The sequence below is a fragment of the Taeniopygia guttata genome, chromosome Z (genome assembly GCF_048771995.1).
Source record: "Taeniopygia guttata chromosome Z, bTaeGut7.mat, whole genome shotgun sequence".
NCBI lineage: Eukaryota > Metazoa > Chordata > Aves > Passeriformes > Estrildidae > Taeniopygia > Taeniopygia guttata.
The window spans coordinates 30367635-30389132 of record NC_133063.1 but is presented as its reverse complement, the minus strand read 5'-3'; the positions used below and the strand labels follow the sequence as shown (position 1 = coordinate 30389132).

At 38.0% G+C, this 21498-nt stretch overlaps 1 protein-coding gene across 8 annotated transcripts in view; it reads left to right on the top strand.

Moving 5' to 3' along the window:
* TNFAIP8 (TNF alpha induced protein 8) overlaps nucleotides 1-21498 on the top strand; it is a 56431-nt gene that overhangs the window by 18027 nt on the left and 16906 nt on the right. Inside the window, exons 1-2 of one of the 8 annotated variants that reach the window (XM_004174242.6) lie at nucleotides 18186-18279; nucleotides 18545-18874. The exons of 4 other annotated variants lie outside the window; for them this stretch is intronic. In XM_004174242.6, coding sequence (XP_004174290.1) covers nucleotides 18793-18874 — 82 coding nt within the window. In that variant the 5' untranslated portion in view covers nucleotides 18186-18279; nucleotides 18545-18792. Of the gene's footprint in view, nucleotides 1-5989; nucleotides 6087-18145; nucleotides 18516-18544; nucleotides 18875-21498 lie in introns of those variants that run through there. 3 more of the 8 variants (XM_072922566.1, XM_072922568.1, XM_004174243.6) reach the window with 3 other exon arrangements.

The following is a 21498-nucleotide window of genomic DNA, read 5'->3' as shown; positions in this document are numbered from 1 at the left end:
TCTCACTGAAACCCTACCCTGATTTATTACTTTTTTCCCATGTGTTTTGTCTTCTCTGTTCAGGACAGAGAAATCTTTGTGGGAGACATCTCAGAAATGCCCATATTCTTTTGAGCCAAGTTTTATTTCTGAAGTTTTTTTTTAGATACATTGGAAGACTCAGGCTTATTCAAATTGTAAAAAAAAAGCTTCTTTTAGTCTGATATTTCCCCTTCCAGTACTCTATGCTATAATTTTTCCTTTAGCAACTCTGCTGTCCAATTAGGCATTAATAGTCACCTGTTGTTCATTATATATATATTTATATATACGGGCTTTTTATATGATGTCCGAATTGGAAAAGATAGGTTGTTTTCATGTGGCCTCCTTTTGAGATAGCCATTTCTGAATAATGTTTCCGTTTCTTTCCTCTCTCTTTAAAAAGCATGCCATTACGTGGAGTGCTGCTGTAAACCAAGAAGCAGTAGTAGTTGGTCAGATCACTTATTTACCTCTTCCATTCCCCTTATTGTTTGCTATTTTGAAGTTTTCCTAAATTACAGATGTAAATTATTCAGCCTTAAATCCGTATCATCACCATCATCTGCATATGAGAGTTTTGTGAGAATTTTGTAGTGTGGATTCTGAGATATTTTTAGGAAGGGTGTTTGATCCTCTCTATGTCAGTTTTGGAAGAATGGGGTTTTATTTTGAGCACTCAGTACTTGATAGAGCTTAGCTTTGTTTCTCAAGCATTAACTTACATACCTGAATAAACTGCCTTTCATGAAGGCTTATGATCCATTATATGTATGTTGGGCCACTGTAGTGTGTGGCATTTATTGTGCCACTTGTCACAGTGAAGTGAGAGATTTACCCTGCAGTGCAGGGGAATTTGACCTAGCAGTGCCTAAGTACAATAGATGTATGGAAAACAAAAGAAAATATGGAAGACACCGAAGTTTTCTTCCATTAATCTTAGCTGTTTATATAGCTGTGTTTAATGATTAATTTTGTAGTTAGCTCTTATGGATAGGTGTCTCTCAGGGTCAGCAGTGGCAGGTTTGCATTGCAGGATGTGTATGAGAAGGGCCGATGTAGCATCTGCAAGCCACACGTGTGTGCATTGGCTGCTGTGTATTAGAAAATACTTTGCTCCATAAACATCTGACTAAATACATGTGTAGCTGACATACATGTGCATGTCAAAGTATTTTTGTGTTTCTACTAGCAAACATACAGAGGTTTAAAAAATATTCTTCCTTAGCAGTTGTTTAATTGTTTCTGTGTAGCTTTTCAGTACAAATGGAAAGTCAGTCAGTACATGTGAAGGAAGGACTGAGATTGTTCAACATACTTGAAATATTAACTAAGGGATGAAAGCTGGTAGTCTTAAATCCTGATCTTCAGTCCCCTTTTCAAAATACATGAGAAAGCTAAAATGCTAGTATTTCTTAGGCTCGTTAGACTGAATACTGAGTTTTTGCTGTAGTTTTTTTCTTCTTTAAAATCCACAATACAGAAGGTGATTTGAAATAGCATTTGTTGTGACAGAGGTATTTCAACAAAACAGGACAATCCACAGAAGCCAAGATGATGTGGTTTTCTTCTCTATTACAGTTGTATTGAATCATCTGCTGAACCAGAGCGCTGAAGACATAGACGTATGATTTTACTGTTCAAGATTTTCCCAGCTCCTTCAAGAGATGCTTGAAGAGTAGATTGTTTAGGAATTTATTTTTTCCATTGACATTAAAGAACAAAAATAGATATTCTGATTGCCTTGTAAATTAATACAACTTCTTCCTAATTTGGGGTTTACATGTACAATATAAACAGATAACTCCTATTTTTATATCCCTTAACTACTGTAAATTAAAACAAATTATTAAGTGCTATAAGTATTTCAAATAACTTTTGTCTAATATTACAATATTTAAGCTGACTCCAATACTATTCCAGAAGATCACCTTGTTTTGAATTTTCCCTATAAGAGGTGCTGGAGTCCCAGGAGCAAGGATAGAGTTGTGCCCTTGAGGAGTTCCCCTTCATTTTCTGTACTGTCTTTGAAAGAAACTAAGCCAGAATTTAGCAAACCCTGCATCTCTTATTTAATGTTACGACCATTTGTACTTGTCCATATATTCACAAAAGGAAGCAGTGCTGTTGCTTATAGAGACTGTCTTCATGTCTTTGCCTCCAACTGCATCTCAGCACCGCATCTTTGGACTCCTGCCAGAAAGGATGTGGTTTTTTTCTTCTTCTGCTCTGCATTTGGACACAGATTGTAACATTTCCATTTAGTTGCAGCTGTATCATGATGAACATCCCTTCTCATGTTTTTGATATAGTGGAGTGTGTGATGTCATCAGCTGATACAGTATCTCATGCCATGTTCTTCATAAAATGATGCAGGGCATCAGAAGTCCCTGACAAAAGCTGGGATTGATGTTCTTAGAATTCTAAATTCTTTCTGGATGCTGGAAGGCAAGACAAGGTTTTGTAGAGGATTGACCCACCAGATTTGGATGATGTGGAAGCTGCCTTCCTCAGCACAGCATTTTTGTGTACCTCTGCACAGCAGCTCCATGCAGTGTGGAGGGATGTCTGCTGTTTCCAAACTGAAAGAGCAACTGTCATGCTTCAGTGTTGACAGTTAGCAATTATAATGTATCACATAAACAGAGCTGTGAGATCTTTATCCTTCATAGGGAAGTCAATGACTTTTGAGAGTTTGTCTTAAAAGAAAATTCAGTATGATTAAACATCTGGGCAGCTAATGAGAGACCCAGCACAAAAGCTGAAAAAAACAGAACTTGAAATAAGTAGTCCTAAGCCTTACCTTTCTTTTTGACTATAAAAAGTAATGGCTTTTCAGTTTCTGAGCCCATGGATTCCTAGCATCACAACTGGATGCCTTCCCCCCTTCTCAGTCTGAGGTACAAGTTCCTACTGAGCATTTCTGACTCATCTTCAGAAATACTCAGAAGTCCTGGGGATGCTGGAACAACTTCCCTTCCCCAATGCTTACCCTTATCAGCTAGATGGTTTTATCCTCATTAATGTGGGGGGGTTTTCTCAGCCCCATGAGATTTGCTTGACGGTTTTAAACAATGGGTTAGCAAACACTTGCCACCCCATGTCTTCCTGTCAGGCCTCAGTTGAGTTCCTTGGTATTTTCCTGTTTCATGGGGCCAGGCCTCAAATAGGCACTGATGTGTTTTATTAGAGTCTTTCAAGGCTGCAGCCCTGAGCAACATGTTTCCTCTGGAGCAGAAGTGGGGTGTGCGCATGAATGAGCACTCACCTGAAGAAGATGTGAGGGCTGTTTATTGACAACTACAGACAACTCCATATCTGTATTCATTGTCCTCTGTCATTTTGCTTCAAGTGCTGTCAACTGATTTTGATATTTAAAGGTTGTAAAGAAAAGAGTACAGCAGCATGATCCAGGTACTTGTGTCCTCCTAGAGGGAGGAGATGTGAGCACGTCTCCCTCTGGAGTTCCAGTCATGCTTAGTAATAATGTGAGTAGACAGTATCTCTGTCAACCAAGATATTGGTTACTGATAACATAAACATTTAGGAATACAGCAGAGTGGCATTTGAAAGCACTTTGTTTTATGGATGAAGTGTGCATGTCTTAGGACTATTTCTGAACAGCCAACTAGGCAGGCAGTTGTTTAATACTGCTGTCTTATTTGAGTAAATCAAGGTTTATGCAGACCAGGATGATAGCACAGGCTTGTGATGGGGTGCTGAATATATTCAAGTGCTTGGCCTAAAACTAAATTACTTAATTTTTGTAATGAAACTGGTCCCCAAAAACTAGTAATCACGTATATAAAAATAGAAATACGTATTTCACTTTAAGAGACTATGAGGCATTACAAATACAGTTAAACAGGAATCTTAGGAGTACCTTCACAGATGTTAACTGTTAATGGTTTTTGTCACTACCTGGACTTTATCTTTCATTATGTTGCTAACCCTTTTTCCTTTCCTGGAGGTTTATCAGACTCTTTGATCAACAGCTTATCTCTGGTTCAGTGCAGAAACAGATACTATTTATTTGTTGGGGTTGGCAGTTCTGCTGAGATGCAAAAGATACAGTTTCATTTGTCTTGTTTAGTTAAAATAACATGTATACCTAGTTTGAGTTTTAGTATAACTATCCATGAATAATTAACTTGCCTATGCAGCCAATTTTAGAGCAGACATTTGTAGTTACAATGTTTTTACTCTATGAAAGCAGTAGCAGGTGAAATGAAAAATCTGTAGCTTTATACATGAGGGCTTTGCCATAAAAAATTTGGGGAGGAAAGAGCTGCTGTCTTATTCACCAAGGTACTTCAGCACACAGCCCTGGATTAGACATCAGCACCCTCAAAAAGAGCTGACCAGTTTACATGGGATTCACAACCACCAGTAGACTGGGCAAGGACTTCCTGGTGATCAGTAGAAGCTGACATGCAATAAGTCCTAGTTCCTGTCTGGAGGAAGGAAAGGTAGTACTTGTGTCCCCCAAAAAAGTCATATCCTAGACCTCTGAAACAAGACCTTTCTGTGAATGGAGACTGTTAATACATTAATCTGGAGTAAATATAATCTGAGATTTGTTCATTTCTTTATATAATCATGTTAGACATATCTTCAAGGTGATAAAAATTTTTCTTACTTCAAATCTCCACCAATGTCAAGCATTTCTAACCCTGTTCAGTTTTGAATTAATTTAGAAACCAATTGGTAGGAAGGCATAAGCAGATTTGAGTTGGAGATCAGATAAAATGAGCATAAATCTCTGTGGTCATCAAATATATTACTTTCTTTCAGATCTTTGTTGCACAAACATGATTAACTGAGTGGTTTCTGGTTGTTGTGCACATTGGCCCTGTGTACATGTAGTTCTGTGAAGAATTTTACAGTTGCATTTAGGAGAAAGAGTCAGCATTGATGTGCAAAGGATAAATGTTCATAGATACCACATTTCAAAGGATCTGGAAGAAATAGACAGTGCATACCCCAAGGTGCTCCACGTGTGTGTAGTCAGCGAAGGCTCTGCAGAATCTGTGTTGCCCACAGACATACAGGGGCTGATGACGTTTGTTACACCTTATGAGTTTAAAATGCAACATTTTATGATGTGTGTACCTGCAAGCTTCTTAAACACTAGAGAAATTTAAAAATGTATCAAGTTCAGAAATTGAAGACAAAGCTACAGTGTTTATCATCAGTCATCACAAAACACCGATTTAGAGTAGTAATTTTTTTTAAAAGATTGCATTCTTTTTCTTGACTTTTCATACTTAGATTTTTTTTATTGGTCTTAAATACTTGCATATTTTAGTGTAGTAGTAGTTTTTTTCCAGTATTTGCCCATTCATTCACTATTAAATGTTTGTATTTCACCTATTTCTGATAAATATTGGAATAAATATCAGCCCACTATGGCAAATTGAAATTTTTGTTTCTTTCTTGCAGTCATTAGGGCCAAAACTGTTCTTGTTTTTATTTTGTCATGCCTGTGATTTTTGCAGAGTTTTCATTTCTTAACCCCTGATCCAAGTTGTTTGATAGACTGATATACTTCTAGATTTACAGGTGTCTACATATGGAGACTACTGTGTTTAAATTCCAGAGAAATTTTGAAAAGAATTTAGATTATTTGTGCAGGGACTATTGAAGAGCTGTCAGGAATTGCGCACAAACTTGAAGGTCAGTCTGCATTTACAGTATAAACTGTGGAGTAAAACACAGTTTATTTACAGTAACACAAGTATATTTACAGTATAAACTGTGGAGTAAAAACCACAGATTATGAAAGCAAACTCCCAGGAAATGGGGAAACATGATGGCCTTAGTATTATGTTGCCCAAACATGCTCACTGTTTACTGTCAGGTAAGTTCCTGCTGGCTTTTTCCTGATGTTAGAAACAAGCTATATTATGTGGATGTTGAAATTATGTGTTTTGGGAAGGCATTGCATTAGCTTTGAGTCAAATATATTTGTAGCCTGGCCTCATAATGCCACATTTCATCTCTGCTTTATTATTCATCAACTGGACTTGCTACCGTTTTCTACACACAGACAACTGCACTGAGATCAAGTAAGAATGTTTAGTTATAAAAATCCAGTTTGCATGAAACATCTGTATGGCCAAGTGAACATACGAGCTTTGTGCTAAATAGATCCTATTTTAGTACTTTCAGTTAATGTGTTCTCTACTACTGTTCTCTTAGTTTCGCAGTTAAGACAAGTGTGTCATGTCTGGTATTTGGTAATGGAGATTTGCTTTTTCAATTTCACTTACAGAGATGAAGAACTTGATAACTTTACATTGGTTTAATATACAGATCAAGATTTTGGGGAAAATCTTACTTGCTTAGATAGCATTCTTTTGAGTAAAGGGAATGTTTTAAGTAGTGGCAGTCCCTGCTTAATCTTTTTTCATAAGGAATGCAAATGCATTTGCCATACATTTAGGATTAAATGCTCTAAGGCAGCCAGGAAATAGATAAGGTAGATTTAGTAATTTTTGTTTTCATACCCATCTAAAAACATGTTAGGCAATTGTCTCTACCCAATGCTGATTAAACTAGAATATCCTAATTTTTCTGATGGCATCTCTGTTACTATAAATTAGCTTCATAGGAAAAAATATTGAAGGGGGATGCCCCAGATAACTGCAGTTTTACAGTGGACACAGAAACAACAACTATTACCTAATTTTAGGTATGCCATCCTTTATACATCCTGTATACATCCTTTATACATACTTTATACTTTTGCCACCATTTGAGTTGCTCTTCATTTTCAAAAGAAAAACATCTTTTGAATATCTGAATTCTCACAAAATTAATGAGACACTGTCTTTTCGTGGAGGTAAGATGAAAAAAATCTTAATACTTGGGGATGTTTTTCAGACCTAGTTGAGGTTGCATGTGCAATCTTTATACACGGCATTCCTGGTTTTTGATGGGCATTTTAGTTCAACACTGTGCCCCCCGCTAATCCACCACCTCTGCATGCAAAACAAATCCTGCATGTCTCATAAGAGGAAATGCTGGCACTGATTTTGCAGCTGGGAAGTTGAGTTACAGGTAACTCAACACATCCCCTCCAAGGGAAAAAAAAAAAGAAGGTTACACTATCCCATTTCTGGAAAGGCAGGATAGGGAAGGGAAAAACATAGAGGGCAGAGCAGGTCTGAACTAAGTCATTGCAGGTAGAAGATGGGAGCAAGGAGTGAGCCTCAGGAGTGGCATAATATTATCCATACTTTGAAGTGATACTTCAAATTTTAGTGTGGTTTCAAATTCATTGAGCCAAGCTGTTACCACTAGATCATGTGCTATATTGCCATGGTAATGTAGTTATCCTCTAGATGTAACTAAGTTTTTTTCAAACTAATCTGAGTTTTGGATTACGAAAAATGATAGGTATTTTGGACTGCTACCTGGTGTTTTGCCAATGGATTTCAGGTGATGTCCACTGCTTCAGAAGCATTTAATTCTTCAGATTTGCCATACTAGCATGTACAAAACACAATTGCAGCCTTTCTGTGTGTTGCAGTATAAAATGCTATTGCAGGGTTGAATGGGAAGCCTCTTGCTTGACATTTTAGCCAGTGCTTTCCTGCTCTGTTCCCTAGATGAGCAAAACTCATTCAAGAATCCCTGCTCTTTTTAAATCAGGGTGCTGTTGCCACCTCGTGGCATTGGCCAAAACCACTAGCAAATGCTTCATTACCTACATCAATCGCCGACACGTCTAAGTGAGATGGATGTGGGGATGCACAGAGGGGGGCAGGTGGGTCTCTTCTAAGAGCCTTGACTGCAGTGCAACTCTCAGAAGTTTGTTACCTGGGATTTCTGATCCAAGTGCCACATTCCTTGTGTGCAGAGTCAGTGGTAGTCTTTGTTCTTTCTCATGTCCCATTTATTTTCTAGTGGACAAATCTAGTGGACAAAGATAGTAGCTATTGTCCATACTGAGTCTTAGATTTTGGAAACACACTTTAAAGTCCTAAACTTTTTTTAAGAATTGGAGAAGCACAGCCCTGATAGACCATCTGCCTGAACAAGTAAATCATCTTAAGTATGTGCCATAATTCTGCTTTCTGTAAACAAGATATTGAGCAACAAGAATAAGAAGTCTTGTTCAGATCTTGTTATCCACTTTTTTTTTTTTTCCTTTGGAAACTGGATACTTGAAATAGTTCCTGAAAGTCTTGCAATAACTCTTTGAAGTACTATTCAGTTTGGCTGAGCTCCAGAGTGCAAATTCTGTTGTTATTGTTGCTAAAGGGCTGAAGTATGAGTTTCCTGTAAAGTGGGTAAAATTATTGAGAAGTTAGACATACTTCATTTGGAGTCCAGCAAAATTCTGATGTGTTTTGTTGGTTTGGAATTTTTTTAATTGTAACTGAGAGCAATCAGTAGAAGACCAATATTGAATTTACACATGAAATTTGCGTGAACATTGCTCACTAATGTAAGGTTGCTTAGTAGAAGGAAAAATGAGCAAGGTATGGATTTTCAATAGTTATAGCTAGATTAGAAATCATCAAAGACCTTATTTTTGAGACAAATACTTAATTTTAGCTGCAATTAATTTATTTTATATTAAAAAAAAAGAGACCTACTTGTGGTTTAAATTCTCCCAACCAAAAAAAAAAATAAAATAAAATAAAAAAAAAAAATTAAGCTTAGCTATATATATCCTGTGAATGGACACCACATGCCTATGCTGGCATGGTACATGGAGAGGAAGAAGAGAAAGATGGTGCTGCTCTGGTAGACAGACATATTCACTTAGACCAGTCTGAAGTTCTGTTTTCTCAAGTGTGATTTAGTTATGACTATAAACTAGAAAAAGCAAGTACTGTAAGACTTCCACAAATTATGAGTTCCTGAGTTTCTTTGGGTATTGAAATTCCAGCACTTGTTCAATAAAGTCGTAGTTAATATTAAAAAAAAAAAAAAAATCCAGCTCTTGCAAGTGTTCCTCTAGATTCTTTGTAGCTTCAGTCTAAGCTTTATGCAAATAATAAACTGATTTAAAGCCAGTTTGGAACAAGTAGAAATCAATATCGTTATTTGAAGGAATACTATATAATTAGGTATGTCTGGCTTGTGAATGTAAACTATAGCTAAACTCAATTTTAAAGAACAAACCCTGCTTAGGTTTAATATCCATTTAAGTCTCTCTTTTAATGTCTTAATTGAATTTGTACTAAAAGGAGATTATTCAATAGGTATTTTTAAGGTTTTTTTAAAATTTGACTTTTTTCTAGATAAGATTCTATTTGATATGCAAGTGGTGTTTTAACTGTTTGCATGATTAATGTCTTTAATGTCTTGGAGAAAAAGGGCATTGTTTGATTGTTACGCATTAACAAAACACCTGGATTGTGTGCTTGGGACTAGAACACAGTCCTCCCAAACTTGAGACACATGTGTTTGCCCACATGTACACCACTTTTATATGAACAGATACTTTCCTTTTTTTAAGATAATTTTCAGTTTTCTGTTCTTTCAGCATAAATAAAAAAAAAAAAAAAAAAAAAAGGCCATTATTTGCCATACACTCTGGTAGCACTGTTTAAAATGTACTGTATTTAACACTAGTTCAGGCACCTCGGTTTTGAGCTCTTTTTGAGTTTTGGCTATGTGATACTAGATTTTGTGTTTGTAATTAAAATATCCCATTTCAATTAAAATTATTGTAGCACTGTGTTTTAATGCACAGGCATCTGGCAATACCACTTCTGTCTTGCTGAGAGCGGATCTGGTGTAGTGTCTCTTCTCATGGCCTGTGGTGGTGTGTCAGCAGGTTCTGTAGCACACTGACTCCCTCTGCTTGTCTGGGGAAACTGTGGCATTGTGGTGTGATTTCTGTTTTCAGAGCAGGGATTTTTTCAAGTCTGTGTTTTTGGTGCTCTGCCAGTCAGATTTCTTAGGCCTTGCTTTTATTTTTGCAAAGGCTGCAACATAATATAGTAACACAAATATCTCATAAGAATTATACCATAAACTACTGCTGGGAAGCTTATTTTCCTGTGTGATCAAACTACAAAATTAGCTCTGATCTGCTCTTCTCTCCACCAGACCATAGAATTGCATTTTCCTACCTCTGTTCTCGCAAGGTCATATTTTCTCCAGTGCTGCTCTTTGCTTGGTATAGCACTGTTGGCAGGAGCAATTTGTGTGGTCCTGTTACAAGACCTTAAAAAAGTTCACTTAAAAAAGTGAGCTTTTAAATGTTCACTTAGAAAAATTAAAATAATGAGTGAAATGTTTGCTGTTTGAAGAAACAATGCTATAAGCCAATGTAAGTACATGTTGCATGCTTTTGTGCAAGGCCCTCAAAAAGGCCCTTTTTAACTTCCACCACAACCTGTATGAAATTCCCAAACCACCAGCAACTGTCACTGACTATCTCCTTATGGCAGCAGCTCTCTGGCCACAGAGAGAAATATAACTTTCCCAGAATACATCATTCTGAGAAAGGCTGTAAGGAGATCAGAGAAAAGAATAAGAAACAATTCTTATCCTAACTTGCTACACCTGGTATGGTGAACATGTAAAATGCGTTACAGAAATTTATTTACCAAAGGGTGGTTTCTTAATTAGCCAATGGTAATAGTATTTTAAGTAAACAACCAATTAAGTCCACATGTAGCAAATTAGGATATAAAAAACAAGTAAGTTTCTTAATAAAAGAAACTCATCAACCTTCTATAAATACATGGAGTCTATACCAATTATTACCCCAGCTGGGGCCCGTTACTGTGACACCACCTCTTCGTGGATAGCTCTGCTGGTTTTGGCCGTGGTAGAGTTAATTTTCTTCATAGTACCTAGTATGGGGCAGTGTTTTGGATTTCTACTGGAAACCGCATCAGTACAGGGGTATTTTCCTTACTACTTGCACAGAGCCAGGGCCTCTTCAGCTCCTCACCCCACCTCACCAGCAAGTTGTTCGGGGCTCCACAAGAAGTTGGGATGGGACATAGCCAGGACAATTGGCCCAAACTGATCAGAGAGATATTGCAGACCATATGGTGTTGTGCTCTGCATATGAAACTGGGGGAAGAGGAAGGAAGAGAGGGGCATTCGGAGCAATAACATTTGCCTTCCCAAATCACTGTTACCTGTGATGGAGCCCAGCTGTCTTGGAGATGGCAGGACACCTACCTCCCTGCCCATAGGAAGTGGTGAATTGTTCTGCTTTGCTTTGTGTGTGCAGCTTTTGCTTTGCCTATTAAACTGTCTGTAGCTATGTGTTTTCTCACTTTTGGCCTTCCAGTTCTCTCCCCTGCCCTCAGGTAGGAGTGAGCAAATGGCTCTGTGAGGATCAGTTGCCAGCTGGGACTCAGCCATAACAATAAAAACCAAGCCATTGAATGTTATTTGATATGTTTGCTCTTGAGAAATTGTATTATGCTTGCTTATGCACTGAAAATTTGTCTTCACTAACTGCTAACTTCTGGATAAGTTAGCTACTCTCAGTGCACAATCTATCTGGATACAATAAAACCGCTTAATACTAGTGGGCTTTTGCCAACATTATATGTACAGACAAGAAATTAGAATTACATCAGAATTCACATCTCAGAAGACACAGTGTTGTTTTGTGTATGAATTTTTCAGACTGATTTTGAAAGAAAAAGATCCACCAGTGAAACTCTTTCTGAGCTTTGAGTCTTGTACCCTGGCAATGTGCTGTTTTGTAACAAATAATGGTCATTGTAAGGTTGAAAGGTAGGGATCAGTCTGACCCACCGTCCCACCAGGCCTGTGCTGAGACTAATAATCCAACAATTAATGAGAGCTGTAGCTAAAATTTATGAAGAAAGCTTCATTTTGAGGCTACCTTTTAACCACAGGAGCTTTTGAGTACAGTCCACAATAGCTTAAAAACAACTGTTGTCACTATTTGGAAGCTTAAAATACCAGCATGTTTGTGTCATGAACAGCAGTTTGGAAGATGCACACTGCATGCTATCTTGACAGTTTGCAGTTATTATCACATTGTCTTTTTGTGCTGTCAGCTCTGAATATTTATAAATGTAGTCAGCAACCCGTCATGCTGCTTTTCCCAATCCCTCACTTGGTAGGCTTTTTGTAAATTCCTTTGTCTTCCCATACTGCTGCTCATTTGGCTGGTTCATTTTCAAAAGGAGGTCTTCAGACACACTTTTGTACATCTTACTCTGTGGTGAAGCCCTAGATTTTGCTCACTCTGAAGGGTCACACCAGCAGTGTGGTGTTGGTTCATTCAGCACCAGATTTGTCATATTTTGCTTTTACCTTTTGGAAATGAAAGTATGGACAGCCCTCAGACCAACAGTAGCAGGTGGAGAGTGGATGTTTTAACAGGAAGGTCTAGAAAAAGGAAAGAAGGGCAGCATGGGGAGTGAGGAGAAGAATAGAATGGAGTGCTGGATGCCAAGCATGGTGCAAATGCCATTGAGTGATCTCCTAGTAATATTGTCAGGTGACAATTACATGTTTTTATAATTTGTTAACTTGTAGTTGTTAAATTCTATAATTTATTAAGCACATGGTAGAAGAACACGAGAGAGTATCATTCATGGGTTTCCCCAAAAGGTGGGGGTATTGTAAATGTTTCAGCAAGTGCTGAAACCGGACCTTCTGCATGCATCTGAAGTGTGCTGGGCAAAGGGGAAAAAACCAGTTAAGGAATAATGAGCAGCAACGATCAGACCAAACCCAGGAGTACACATATTTTTCTGATCTGGATTACAGCTCAACCTGCTAATATTTTATTTATTTTGTTTCTCTGGCCTTCAGTGGGCTGAATTTTCCTAAGATAAAAACAACCTGATAGTTTATGTGCATATAGAAAAATTGGTTTAAAATTCTGCATCATATGTAACTGAGATGTTAGAATTGTACTGTTATATGGAATCCCTGAATATTGCTGAAAACAGTATTTTTGTCTTTATTCATAAGCTAAGCATGGTCTAGTTTATCTTGATGTATGTCTTGTTTATGGTAGAAGATAAAACAGTAGTAAAATCTGGTTACAGCAATAGATGAGCTATTGTAACTAACATTCTTATTTACAGAGCTATATAAACTGTGCTATTAAAATCACACACCTAATTAAGATATTTTTTTTTACTCAACTCCAAAATAATTAAATTGCATTAGAGTTGGAATTTGTTTTTGCTGTGCTCACACCTCACAGACAGTGCATATTGCACTTTCTTTTGCAATAGTAGAAGTAATACAGCTACAGATGGTGTTGCTTTACCTCTGTGTCAGGAAATAACTTTAAAATAAACTTCTTGGCTTGCCTAGTTTGCTTGGTCTGTTTGCAACTGTTTAAGTGCATAACTTAAAGCAGAACAACTTAGATAAAGTGGGCATAATACAATTCTTTGTTTCAGCAAGAAAGCTTGAAACTTCATTTTTTTTTCTGTGACACTACCACTCTGTCCACACTCTCCCCATGCCCCATCCTGCACACGCGATGTCGTGTGCAGCCTCGTGCCTGTGTGTGGCATCAGCAGAGGGCACAGACTGGAAATCAGCACTGCACCTTGGGCACCTGAGAGCTTGGCAGGTGGATTTCTGCATCCTGGGAGAGGAGATGGACAGTGCTGGAAGAGGCAGCAGATCCTGCTTTTGTGCTGCAAGATCTCAGTCCTCTGAGAGCTCACCCACCACTCTGAATTTTTAGAGAAGTGCTAGAAAACAAAAATATTTCCTGTTTTATAAATCTGTGCATTTTGAAACTCAGTGCAATTATGATCTGCCTGCCTGAGGAAAAGGTTGTAGTGCTACTGGAAGGAATGCAGGAAAGGAGTAAAGGAGCAAGTCAAGGGCACACCTCTGTGCCGTCTTTGCCTGCTTACTCAATCAGTAACTTCTATAAAAAGGTCTTTCAGGGGAAATCTGCAAGTTATTAAGGCATGACTTGCAGAAGCAGTTGTTATAGTTAATTTTTAATGATATCTCAGTGTGGCTTCCAGACTTTTTTTGCTCTTATTTCTATGAGAAAAAAACCCCAGCATTATTTGTATGTTTTTTCCCTGAGATACTGTGTTAGTATCTGGTTGCCCTTATGAGAGGTCAGCATATTTGGAGATTCCCTACATGTATCCTACAGCAGACCAGGGTTGATACCCTTTTTTCTGCTTTTAGGTTTTAGACTTACATATAACAATCTTACATCTTGTTCCCTCTCAGAACATTAGTTTGAGAAAAGTTCAAACTCCTGAGAATTTATGAAATGCATTACAGTGTGGCACATAATTCCCCAGTACATTTTGAAAATTGTGTACATAAAAAAAATGTGTGAGTGATTCAGGATAGTATCCAATGTTCTCCTTATCCTGTTTGAAAACCTGAATCATATGTCTATAATCCACAAACACTGAAGAGCCTCAGAAGCTGAAAATCTGTTGACCCAAACTCTTAGTGTCAGAAATAGGTACAACAGCTTATTGCAGCTAAAAGGAGAAATGGCAAAACTTTTCCTTGTATTTTTCCTCTAGGAATTCTGACCTGCCCTCTGGGGCATTATCTGTCCAAATGAGTTGAGGGTTTTAGGTCCTTCATTGTTGGAGGTTACTTTTGTTTTCTGTAAGAGAATCTACCCGACAACTTTTTGTTGTGTCTACTGATTCTGTTTTTAGAGTTTTTGTCACTCTTTCTTTTGCCCCTCCTATTCCATATCACATGCAGTGTTTACTTTTCCTTTTCCTTTTCCTCACAATTGGGAGTGTGGTGGGAAATCCAGATCTCAGCTGCTATCAGGGTCTGTCATGTGGCTTCAAGTAATTCAGTAAGTTACAGTCAGTTAAAGAAGACACTGACTTAGGGGAAAGGACTGGTGACTATAATCTGTGTCAGGGGATTGTAGTTGGGCATAGATCTTATTTTTTTATTGTTTAAAGGTCTGCAAACCATTGAATGTAACATTCTGGAAGAGCAGAAGATATGCACCAGAAAGCTTTAATTATGTTAACAAAATATGGGGAAGTTTGGGGTTTTTTTAAAAAAATCCCATGAATGTGTAAAGTCTGAAGTGTTGTGGACATTACCACATCCTTCTCTCTAGAATTGTTCTAGAGCTGTACAGGGTTTTTTTCTCACAGTAGAGGATTTAGTCTTGCTTATGTGACAGCTGCCTCCTTTTGAAAGCTTCTTGCTGATACTTTTCTGGTAGTGGTGCTGATTCCTCTTTTTTTATGAAACAAAATATAGTCTTTTTTGGCATTTCAGAGTCTTCTTGACAGCAATTTTAGTACTTTTTTTTTTTTTTTTCTGCTAAGATGCCTATTATTTCTGTTCTACTTACAAAATGCATCACTGTATTTGCAACTTCTGTATCTAATGGACAAATCCTTGTGTACAGAGAGCTGTCTCAGAATGGATTGTGACACAAAAAATAAACAGGGTTTTGAGCTGGATGGGGTTTGTCTGACCCATCCCTTCACAATTCCCCATGTACAACTGTAGTAAGACAGGGCTTGGCTTTAATCTGCTCTTGCTATGGTGACCCTCCCTTAGGGTTTTGCAGAAGTCAGGACAATTTACAGATGATGAGTTAAAAGCCAAGCCAAACCAAAACTAGCTAATTTTTGTTTGCAAAGTAAAACCAAAAGTTTGATGCTTTTTTCAGCAGAGAAGTGTTGAAAGAACCTTGTCTTACCCAACTTTGAAGCTTTTAGGCTTTTAGCCACTGAAGTATGTCAGCCCATTTTTTTTTTTTTTTCATTTTCCTGTAGGAATTCTGGCATTCTCTCCACGACAGTGTCTGGCCAAGTGTGTGGTGAGTTTTAGGACTTCACTGTAGGAAGGTACTTTTCTGTAAGAGAATCTTTCTTATTGAATTTAGCTGCACCTACTAATTATGTTTTTGGAATTTTTGTCATTCTTTTTTTCGTCATTCCTATTCCAAATCACAGTTTAAAATTAAAGAGGAATTTTTGGGTGTTTCCAGGCTTTTTACTCACCATGGAATCCAGATTAATCTGGATACTTTGATAAATGTCACTTCCCTGTAGATGTAGTGTCATCAATTATCCGGACTCCAGTGTTTTTCACAGACTGCTTAATTTTGACCTGCCTCATTCCATTACTATTGCTGTCTTTTCTAAGGAAAATAATTAATGTTGATTGGGTGCAGACTCTGAAAAAGGTGATAATGTCCCATTGTTGTATGCCAATACAAGTTCCTGCTTAACCTGAGAGCAGAAAATTACATACCGAACCAGTCTTTGGCCAGGTTAGAGTCTTTTCAGCCAGTGCATGTATTTTTAAGAAGCCTAACAACTAAAGTGAAAGAAAAACCAATTTCTTGAGACTGAAGTGAGATCCTGTATGCAGGAGTAACAGCACGAGGAGATGTGATTTTGATTTTGTACAGAAAAAACTAAATAAATCACTGTTTTTTCATTATTTATCCAGTGAAGTATAAAGTTTCTGAGAGATTTGAGAAATCCTAATTTTCAGAACTTGCTGACATTTAATCACAAGTCTTATTATCTCTCTGTGTCTGTCTGTTATCTAAAATAACAAAAGTCATCCATCTAATATGTAAATCTGATCATGCAGGGATCTTGATGCTGGCTTATATTCCTATTTCTCTACAACACTTCCTTTGATTAAAGGACCCCAGAGGTTATTGCAGTTATTCTGAACTAACCTTATGTTTCTTCCTGTTCCTTGTCTATTCTGTGTGAAGTTTTTCGATTGGTTTTAATCTCCTAATTACCCTTAACTAGTACTTTTAATTTTTATTTTTTTTTTTTTTTTTTTTTAAATCTTGAAAATGTGACTTCTTTAGCTATTCCAGTGATATAGTTAGGGTCATTTTCTGTGCTTTCAAGAATGCAGTGTTGTACACCACAGGAGATGATAAGCCTGCAGAAGACAGCTAGCTTCTTAAAGTATATCTTTAAGGAACCCATGGAGTTATGTGTATTACAAAAGAAGAAACTGGCAGTGTCACCAAAAGCCTTTAAAAAAAATGAAATCTCTCTTTCCTAGGTGTGGGAGAAGTACATGCAAAGGACAGTCCTTGTAATAAAATAACTGCAAATAGGATAAAAGTGCTAACATTCTGAAGTATTATTTACGCCAATTCACAGAGCAGCTTTGCTGTAGGTAAAGAATTCATACTGTATCTGTTATTTACAAGACCATTCTACTTATATCTGGTCTTCCCATCTTTGTGAGTGTTTAAGCCTTAACGAGTACAAGGGAATGTTACAATCCGAACTGTTTATTTTTTTTCCCTCTGTGCCTCAGTGCAGAGCAGTTAGCAGCTTTGGCTCTTTCTGACTTCACCATGAAATACAAAACCACTTACTTCTACTTGACTCCAGTAAGACATTTGCTAACTGTTAATAGCTGTTAATGATGTTACCTCCTGGAGACCCTGACAGCCCTTCATGCCCACACATTTAACCCTGTGAGACAGAGAGGTAGGTGGGAATTTGATTGCATGTTGGAACTGGCAGTGCCATCAGGCGTTCACTTGAGGGACCACACCTCTCCTTTTGTCAGAGCACTCATGTTTCCAGCGAGGTTTTGTCCTGTTCGCTGTGCTAAAAACCCATTAAATGAGCAAGTAGGGAAAGAAGGTTTCCTAGGACAATGATTTTACCGGAGGCTGTGCTGAGAACAGCCTTCCAAGTAATTCCCCTGATTTTGCCCTGTATGCATGTGTGATGCATCGCGAACTGGGAGGTGGCTGCTAAAGACCCCTGACCCCTTGCTGTAAAACTGTATCGTGTTCAATCTTTTCTGGAAACTGTAGGACAAAGAATTCAGATCCAGATGGCACCATGCACTGAGCATGAGTGAAAGGAAACTATTTTGCCTAACTACCTGAAAGAAGGTTGTTACTTCTCATCTTAAAGCACCTATTAAGTCATCCAGAATTAGTCAGTGCAATTACGGAGGCTGCAGAAGTAATTCCAGATAGCAAACAGTGTTAAAATGTACAATTTAGGCTTAAAACCAAAACGATATAAAATAGATTTTCCTGCAAGTTAAGGGAGCCCCAGTGTGATTGTCAGTCATGGAAATCAGACACTGCTCTGAACTCGGGGCTTTTTTGGCCTCTCCTCCTTGCTTTCTCATACCACGTTGGCAAGCTGCAACAAGTGAAAACTCCACCCTTCCTACAGACTGGGGAGCGTAAGCTTCATAAACGGCAACAGCTGCGGAGTAAAATCCGGGTTTCTCTGAAGGTGCTGGTTTCTTTCAGCCACTGTGAGCAGCTGAGAAAGGGGTGGGATCCTTTTCAAGTTGGTTAGTTGTGATTTGCTGAATTCGTAGACTTTTCCCCTCAAAACCCCAACCGTCTCTCTCTTTTTTTTTTTTTTTTTCCTTCTCTCCCCCCCCCCCCCCTCCCTTCTGAGAGAGAGAGAAAGGGAGAGGGAGAGAAGTTGACTTGCGGCTGCATCTCAGCGCGCACGTCAGCGTTAATCTGGTCCCCAGAGCCTTGCCTGCCACCATGAGTTCGGAAGCCGATGAACCCAAGGAAGGTACGGTTCTTAAATGTTTGTTTTCGCAGGAAAGGAAACACGCACGCTGCTTCTCTGAGCATGGAGGAGACTTTCTGCTCTGTTCAGCTTTCGGGTGTTCCGAGGGGAGGGGAAAAGGCCTTTGCAAAAGTGTTAGAAGTCCTGGCGATTTTGCAGGATATGAAGTGACCGAAGTGTTGGCACCCGAGGGGTATCTGTCTGTCTCGGCAGTGGTTAATTTGCTCACACGTGGAGTACAGTTAAGTGTAAGAAACTGTTTCAAAACGCTGGTAGTCAAATGTCGAAAGAGGAAGATTTCTTTAATTTGGAAGCACTGTATTTTTCAGCAAAAGAGGAAGTTGCATGGGGAGACGTGAAAGGTCAGTATTTTGGGAATAAGGTTGATGCCACTTAGTTCCTTGCGGATGAGTGTTCGTATGTGTGCGTGTTAAAACAGAGGAGAGTGCCAAAGGTACAGCGTGCTGCTGCTCCTGGACTGGAACGCGTGGAGGAGCTGGATGTGCTCCAACAAAAATGCAATTATTCCCTGGTGTTGATCGGGGGCGGGGGGGGGGGGGTGGGGGTGGGAGGAGGGGGGTGAGAGCGATTCGTATCGGGAGCAAGCGGGGAGGAGGAGGGAAATTTCCTGAAAGTGCCTATATACAAAAGAGCATTTATACAGATGAGGGAACAGGGCAGTGGTGGGATTGTATGTTGGATTTCTTAGAATAGATGTTTCATAGTTACACAAAATCCAGTATGGCTGAGAAAAACAACTTAAAAAGCCCCACCACAAAAGCAATCGATAAGGTGACCTACGCATTTTGTATTTAGTGAAAACAGTAACTTTTTGGAATGTTTCAGGTGGTTTTCCCCCCACAGTCTGTACAACTTCTTTCACTTGAATATAACATTACCAGGGACATCTGTTTACTTGCTTAAAAGAGGATTTTGTTGATTTGCAAAAATCAACAAAATCCTTGCACTGAATCTGAATTAATACTAATAATGCTGGTAGAACCTGGTAGGTAATGGAGCCAAATAACCTCTGTTTTGATAAGAATAATCTTTATATTTTTCTTCTTGTCACATGAACAGCTGAACCAAAAGGCAGCTTGTCTTGTTTTCCTTTTTTTCTTTTTTTCCAAGAAGATTCTGTCGGACAGATTTCTTGAAAGCAGAACTGTAAAAATTATTTCTCTATAGAAAGTTTGAAAAAGAGAATATGTGAACATTCTTCCTCAGTTGTACAGCAGGAGAGAGCTGCTTGAATGCTATAGCAGGACAGATCCTCTGGTTTCATACAGGAAGCTCTAGACAGTTTTACAAAGCTGGCTATATTTGAAATGTAAATTTTATTTTTTGAAGAAATGTCTTACTTTCTTAAATGACTCTGATTCTTAAAATCACATAGGTTTGCCTTTCTTTGCATTTCATCATAAACAATTTGAGGTGCCAGGATTTTAATGCTGAAAGAAAAGCATTTGAAGCAGTTGTTCTGAGACAGAAAAAATTGGTAGCTTTTTGGTTAGTTATTTTTGACTTGGGGAATATTTGGGTTTTTCTGTTCATTGTTCTTAATGTGTTAGAATGGTAAATGAAACAGTAACCATTGTGGGAAGATGAGGTACAAATGTCACTGAGAAGGTTTTTCAGTCAGTCTGTAAACGTATCTCTGGTAATATATTCACGTCTTTAAAATAACAATATAGAAAATAGTCTTTTAAATAACTATTTAGAAATACATGAGAAAAGTTTGTATGTTAAGAAAAACTGGGATTAACACGTAAAAATGTAGAATGGCAGCTGTCACACTGCTTTGCTTAGTCTGATTTAACATTTATGGAAGCATATAATACTGAAAAATACTGTCAAATACTGTATTGGTAGTGATCCAGTATATGTAGCATAAATAGTCAGAGTCTTTCCACAAACTCTGTTTCTTTAAGAAACTTTGGTTTTTTGCATTAAAAAAATGGATGCTTCATAAATTCAAACTGAATGTGTGTCTCAGTCTTTTGACACTGAGGATATATAATTTTTAAGTGGTTTACCAAAGGGGAGGCTGTTGATTTTTCTTTTAGGTTTAAGACTAAATGTCACTCTAAAAGAGAAATTCTGATTTACCCACAAACTATATGGTCCACCTAGGGAATCAGAAGGTAACTCCTGATTATGGAAGAAGCAGAAGGTACACTTGGACAGTTATAGAACAGATACTTTACCAGATTCTGTAAATTTCAAGGTCAAAATTAGTGATGAAGGGTATAGTGGCTAATCTGCTACAAGTTGAAAAGTGAAAGGAGGAGAAGGCTACATGAGAAATGTTGGTTTAATCATGTTTGTAAGCATAGGCAGATTTTTTTTGTTAATGCAGAGGTTCTCAGATGGCCATGAGCTAGTAAAGAGGTCTGTGAGGAGCTCTGAAGTTCAGTTGCAGCTTCCAGGTGTGACCCCCATGTGTTGGAAGATCAGCCTCAGTGAAAAGGAGAGTTGAGAGTGCAGTAATAACTTTGAACATTGTGTATGTTCTGCCAATGATCTGATGCTGAAGTGAGTAATACTTCATTTTCAGCTACTTTATACAAGGGAATTGCAGTATTTGGAGAACATTGGGATGTCTATAAAAGTAGACTTAGTGTGGATTACTTTAAAAATCTAAATAACAAGGTCCAAGTGTGTAGGCTTTACTACTGTAAAAATGAATTATAGCCACTGTACAATGAAACCCAAAATCAAGGTCAATTTTGAATGGCTAATTCCTAAAGATTTCCTTTTTCTAATTAATCAAATAAAGGTAGAGCATTTGACCTCAAGTAAAATCTAATTTTTTTAACAGGAACAGAGATGAAAAAGACATTGCTAGAAGACAGCCATTACCTGGGTATATATCACACTAATTGCTGGATATAGGGTATGCAGCATTGTATGTGGGGTTTTCAGCTTCTGCCTTTGATGTCTTCATGGTCCGTATTAGAATGGTAACATGAAACAGGTTTTTTTT